Consider the following 6,382-nt stretch of genomic DNA (forward strand, 5'->3'; position numbering starts at 1 on the left):
GAAACAGCTGAAAACTTGAATTTAAAGGGTTGGCTAGCTGAATAGCTCTTCATTTATTTCTTGGCCATTTTTACGGTTTAATTTCCAATAAAATCTTCCAGTGGAGCTTCGGTAAAATTAGGCCTATTAGTTATTTCTCAACCCACCCAAGCTTCAAATGCAGCCTCACTTCTATCCACTGGTGTTCCTACAGGAATCACATGATGTTTTTTGAGTCTGAAAAGCAAAAAAAACATTTTTTTCCCGTTAGAATCCAGACCACTTTCACTTTTTAGTCCTAAATAGGAAATGCCTTCTTTTACTGTAATTCCTGAAAAGGAATTTTCCATTTAGCTTCTCATTACAACTACTGTTGACTTCATTCGTATTTACTTCAAATGCTTATCCTGTCGAAACCAGGAATCAAACCCAGATGCCCTGACACTCAAGTTCAAGACCAACCGCCATCAGGATCAAATTCAGCTTTGACCTGAAAACTCAAGCAGTTTTATGCCCTTTAAAGAAGAAGGTTTGATCCTAAACAAAAACATCAAGATAACAATTTAACATCACAAGTACTGTTTGTTTAAGATCACAAGAAATTCACTGAAGGTCCTTTCCTGACAGCACATCAACAAGCAGATGATGTGACCATAACAACATCTTTTTTTTTTCTTTCTTTTTCTTTCTTCTTTTCTATCCCCCCCCCCCCCCCCCCCCCCCTTGTCCTGTTCGGCAGCTTGGGCAAACAATATGATGTGATTGAGAGCCTTCCGGTGTCGCAACAGTTTTTCTTCTTGCAACAGGGAGAGACTTGGCGTCTCCTGGGTGGGGGACAACATACAACACCCTTGCTAGTGCTACATATATTACTTACAGTTATCACACTGATCCAAATACTTTCCAACTGTTATTAGATCAAACCAACCAGAGCAGCTCTATCGAGACAGTAACGTGATTTTCAAACAGGAACATAAACTAACACAGCAGCAACAACAAAAGAAGAACATGATTTTGAAAGTTGTCACAATATATTTACAACAAAAAAAAAGAATACTCCCAAAAAGTGGCTATATTTAATCCGAATTGCATTGTATATGATATGATATGATATGATACGATGTTTCGCTGCAGGCAGGCCACGCCCCCATGTTGACGTGGGACGGTTTAAACGGGGCGTGACCTGTTGGTCATGTGACGACTGTTGCAGACATGTGGTTGAGATCCGCAGTGTTGTTGGGTCTGATCGGTAGTAGAGGAGTACAGCGAACCATGGTGAGTGGAAAACCCTCACATATCGTGTCCATGCGTGTCTCCTGGTGTATATGTCCGATGGTGTGAACGTCTATTTTCTTCTCTGCTGTTTTGACAATGAACGACGAGAAGGTCAGATTTAGAAGGACTGTTTTTGTTTACGGTTCCACAGGAAAATGGGTCCGACGGGGAACGTGGCTACTGGAGCTAGCTTCGTGCTAAAGATTCACGTTTATATGACTTTTAGGACGTAAAAGATCCCAAAGCAAAATGAATGCAGCAGCCAAGAAAACACTTTCAGTTGCTGCAATTGAATCTCTGACTTGTCGCTTTGTTCGTTACCGAATTGTTGTTTTTTTGTGTGTGTGTCTCGCTATTTGGCTGAGCATTAACAATAAGGATTAAATCAGCTAATAATCCGCTTTCAACTGTGTGATGCAAGTTTTTCAGAACATCGCCAGCACAGTTTTATTTTATTCTTTTAATGCAAGGTATGCAGATTCAGCATAAACAGGTGTCATCAGTCGTTAATCTCTCTGTTTTCGCAACGTCTTGAGTGAGATTGTGGAGACATGGAAGATTACAGAGATGTGAATCATCCTACTCTCAGATTGCCCTTTGGTCCACTTCCCTGGACTTTAAACTTGTGTCTTCAGTTGTTTCTCAATCTCACACACACACACTCTCGCCTACATGTAACTTGTGTGCCTCTTTGCATGTAGTGTGCAGCGGTGGGAGATTGGACGGCCGCCAACTCCATCTATGAGTTCTCCGCCAAGGACATCGATGGAAATGAAGTGTCTCTGGACAAATACAAGTAAAATGGATTTATTTTATTCCAGCATGAATGTCTGCAATACTGATCCTTCAACATAATAGTTTTCCTTTTTTTTTTCTTTCAGAGGATTTGTATGTGTCATTGTAAATGTGGCCTCTAAATGAGGTAAAACCAAAGTAAACTACACTCAGCTTGTCAAAATGCACGCCGACTACGCTGAGAGAGGTTTACGCATCCTGGCATTCCCATGCAACCAGTTTGGAGGACAGGTAATGTGTTTGGACATGACCTGTGTTAGTTATTGTAATATTTGCTGTCAAAACAGTACAGGTATTGCTTCCATAATTACAGCACAACGGTTCCGTCTTACTCTGTCGCACACTGGAGAGATTTGGCATGCAAACTTCTTATTATGAACCCTTCAAGATTTTCATAAGATGACCATCAAGCAGATAGGCGTAGCTGTGAGAAAATGTTTTAGTCATTACTCATGAATGTCCTCGGGTTGATGACCGTTTGTACGTGAACTGACACACCTTTGTCACTCTATTCACTTCTGGTCACATTTTGTCTTTCTTAGTTGCATATCTGCTCTTATTTTGACTCTTTCTTTGACCCAGTGTGTCATAAGAGGATTGTACTTCATAGTGTGTTGCGCCCTGTTCTGGATTACCATTTCTGCTTACGCTCTGTGCAACAGCAACATTAAATTTGTGTGCACGTGTAAAATCTAACACACTGTTCAGGCAATATAGTGTGCCATCTGTCATTCGATCCGTTTCTGGTTGTGGGGCGCAGCAGCCGACCCCAACTGGCTGGAGATGAGGACAGGGTACGCCCAGGAGAGCTCGCCAATCTTTCAAAAGGCAAACATTCACCAATAGTCACCAATTAAAAGCAGAACAAGCAAGCGCCACACAGTAAGACTGAATTATAGGCTTTTTTTTTTGTCCCATACGGAGCCAGCTATTTCAATTGGTTTTTTTTATTTTAAAACTGTTAGAGAGCATTATCACTTGTAAATGCTCTTCTGTACAGATGGTTACACTGATTCATATGATCAATATCCATCCTGAGATAATATTTTCTTTCTTGTCACAGGAGCCAGGTACTGATGCAGAGATCAAGGAGTTTGCCAAAGCTTACGGTGTTGAATTTGATCTCTTCAGTAAGATTGACGTTAATGGAGATAACGCTCATCCTCTGTGGAAGTGGATGAAGGCACAGCCTCAAGGCAAAGGATTCCTGACAAAGTGAGTGATGCTCCTACATTCCTGTTTGTTTAAGTCACGTTTTAGTGAGCGGCATGGTGCATAAAGTAAATAGCCTTTAGCAGGATCCAATTTAACTCTGGAGATCTACATAGCATTGATTAGGTTAGGCACTGTAAGATGATTATTAATGGCATGTTGGGTCGACACCACTGTTGGCTGTCACTGGTCTTAAAGCGTCACTGTCCTGAATGCATCGCATGTCTTTAAACTACTCAAACTTGGCAATAAGCCACTTACCACAGTCAGGTGTCATTTTGCCAAGGAGACATTGAAAACTGCAGAGACACATGAAGAGGTGCATTGCTTTGTTATTTGTACTTGTGGGTTTTCTGTAAAAGTAACTAAGTAAGAGAGACTGTACGTCACTCTGTGTTTTAAAGTTAAAAAATATTTTTTTTTCTCAATTCCTGCACATTCTCTTTTGAAAACAAGAACTCCATTAAATGCGCCTTACTTGAACGTCACCGACCAGTAGGCAGCTTTGGTTTTTTTTTACCCTGGAATAGAAACTTGCAATCCTGTTGAATGTTGCTTCATTCCACCATTTTCTTCCTCTTTCCTCCTCTTCTGCTTTGTGCACAGTGTGACAAATGTCAAACGTTTCAGACCTTTAAATGGCCTTGGCATACTTTCGGTATTTAAAGGTTATGATCACATCATCTGCGTGTGGATGTGCTGTCAGGAAGGTATACTTCGGAGAATTTTGCTGGCTTGCATAATGTCAAAGCAACCGCCCTCAAACTTCAGTGTGAAAGGTTTCCAGCTCTGGAGATGACGCGATGTTTGCAGAAGTCAATATAAATACTACTCACATCAGCGTATATCCATTTTAGAGTTGTGCAGTCGGGTAGAAGATGATTCGGGGAAAATAAAAGCTTTTAACATTGGATTTTTTTTTTTTGGTGGAGTGTGCAGTGGTTGTGTCCTTTCCTACATACTGATGCAGAGATTGATCCATCGCTAGATGTGATCGTGTGACTTTGGCCTCTGATGAAATGTGACATGAGTGTTCAGCCTGAGGTTTTTTGTAAAGACATCAGACCTGTGTCCTGTTTAAAGCCAAAAAATGAAAGTAGTCTGGATCTCATCTGAGAGAAACACAGTTTTGTGCTTTTCAGACTGAAACACTCATGTATGTGTCACATATGGACATAAAAAAGTGCTTTGTGTTAATCCATGTTTATTCAAGTTGGCTAAACTGACTGAGAAATACCGATGTTCCTGGTGGTGGTTCTTGCGTTACGTGTTATAAGGATTTTTTTTTTCTTTCCACAGTAACATCAAATGGAACTTCACAAAGGTAATCAGCTCTCATTGATGGTAACAATTTTTTTTAGATCCATCTTCAATAGTCCCATAATATTACTTTGTCTTATTTCTTTAGTTTCTCATAGATAAAAATGGTCAAGTGGTGAAGAGATACGCTCCAACGGATGATCCTGTTGTAAGCAAAACCTTGTTTTTAATGTAACAGTACTTTGTGAAGCTCGACACGTTTGCGTTTATTGGAAGAAATAAATGAAGGGGTATTCAGCTGTCGTATTAAAGTTTCTGGTTGTTTCTCTGTACAGGTGGTGGAAAAGGACCTGCCAAAGTACCTGTAACCATCCTCTACGTGTGACTCCTGACCTCTCTCATGGACTTCAGGGTATTTGCGTGTGTGTCTGGACCAGTGACGGCCTGTCTGTAAACCCAGGTTTGGGAAGGGCATGGCCTGATGATTCTCAGCGTGCAACTTACCTCCAGAGCCCACCTCAAATCTTTGTACGACCATGTGAGAGCACAGTCGGGACTTACACAACGTAACAACGCTCCTACTCCCGTGCTACACACTGAAGTCGGCCATTCCTGTTTCTAAGTCATCATAATGTTGAATGACTTCATCTTTATGTATCCATGTTTTTTTTTCCGGGTACCTCGTCCACCCATCTCTCAGATTGCTGGAAAGCGAGTAATTTATTTGCACTTGTCAACAGGCCATTTATTGTACTTGAACTAATGACTTGTGATGCAATTGGAAAATAAATGTGGTCTTGAACATCAAGAAGTTTCTTTTCATACACCGATCTTGGAATGCGTCTTAATAATTGTAGTAACTCTCGCTGGCTGCATATTTTTTAATGTGTATTCCAACCTACATACATTCTCACCCAACTTGCATTGAATGGTGGGAGCAAACTGGACAAAACCCAGGGGGAACACTCAATCATCAATCAGGAAGGCCTTTAAACCAGGGATATTTTTAATAACTATTTTATTAATTCAAGCAAAACATTTTTATAGCAATTGGATGGACAGTAAACTACAGAAATTGTGGGTTAACGTTAGGGTTTGCGCTGTGTGGCTGCTGAAGACGGTCCATTTGGTGAAGAAATGTCCTGTCTGAGGACTAATGAGGGACTTTTAATAAATTGACTCCGTCAATCTGTCCCGTGTAGTGAATGTCTGCGCCAACGAGCCGACAGCGTAGACATATGCTAGTAGAACTTTCTGCACGTGGGAGCCTCTAGTTTCCACACCATACAGTAAAAAATGATCTACTAGAGTATGTCTACTGTGTAGGCGTACACAATCTAGAGGACAACTACAGTATGTCCATGTATTAGATCATTCTGTGTTGTTGAATATCCCCTCAAAAAAAGCACCAACACAATGTGAAAACTCAGCATTCCCTGCAGACAGAGAGAACGCGTTCCTCATCGTACGTCACTTCCACATTCCTCTTCAGTCTCCGACCTCCCAGAGAGGGTTAACTTGTCAACAGCACATAATTTGAAAAAGTGTAAATTCCAGGGGGCATCCAATGAAGGCAAATACACATTTGACTGTTCTTTTTTTAAGGGAAAAATTATAATTCAAGTTTCATGTTTGGAAAAGATTAATTTGTCATATGCAAATTACACCACTGTTTTACTGTTATTTTATGATACAACTCCTGTTATTTATTTTAACAGTATATAACCGTATTTTGAATTACGGTATATGACCGTAAAATAACGGTGGCAGTTGTGGTTATTTTACAGCGCATCTACTGGAACTTATTTAACAGTATAATACTATTTTTTGAATGACAGTACCTGACGGTAGCATAACAGGG

The 6,382-nt window shown here is 40.5% G+C and overlaps 1 protein-coding gene across 1 annotated transcript; it reads left to right on the forward strand.

Annotated features, from left to right (window-relative positions):
* The first annotated feature begins 1,161 nt into the window (after positions 1–1,161).
* Positions 1,162–5,349, forward strand: LOC308108719 (phospholipid hydroperoxide glutathione peroxidase GPX4-like). Its single transcript, XM_080461891.1, has 7 exons — positions 1,162–1,254; positions 1,956–2,050; positions 2,136–2,280; positions 3,113–3,264; positions 4,561–4,585; positions 4,670–4,729; positions 4,857–5,349. The coding sequence occupies exons 1-7, from the start codon at positions 1,192–1,194 to the stop codon at positions 4,887–4,889; spliced, it is 573 nt and encodes a 190-aa protein (XP_080318017.1). The 5' UTR covers positions 1,162–1,191; the 3' UTR covers positions 4,890–5,349.
* The last annotated feature ends 1,033 nt before the right edge of the window (positions 5,350–6,382 follow it).

The sequence above is a fragment of the Lipophrys pholis genome (assembly GCF_963383615.2).
Source record: "Lipophrys pholis genome assembly, chromosome: 1".
Classification (NCBI taxonomy): domain Eukaryota; kingdom Metazoa; phylum Chordata; class Actinopteri; order Blenniiformes; family Blenniidae; genus Lipophrys; species Lipophrys pholis.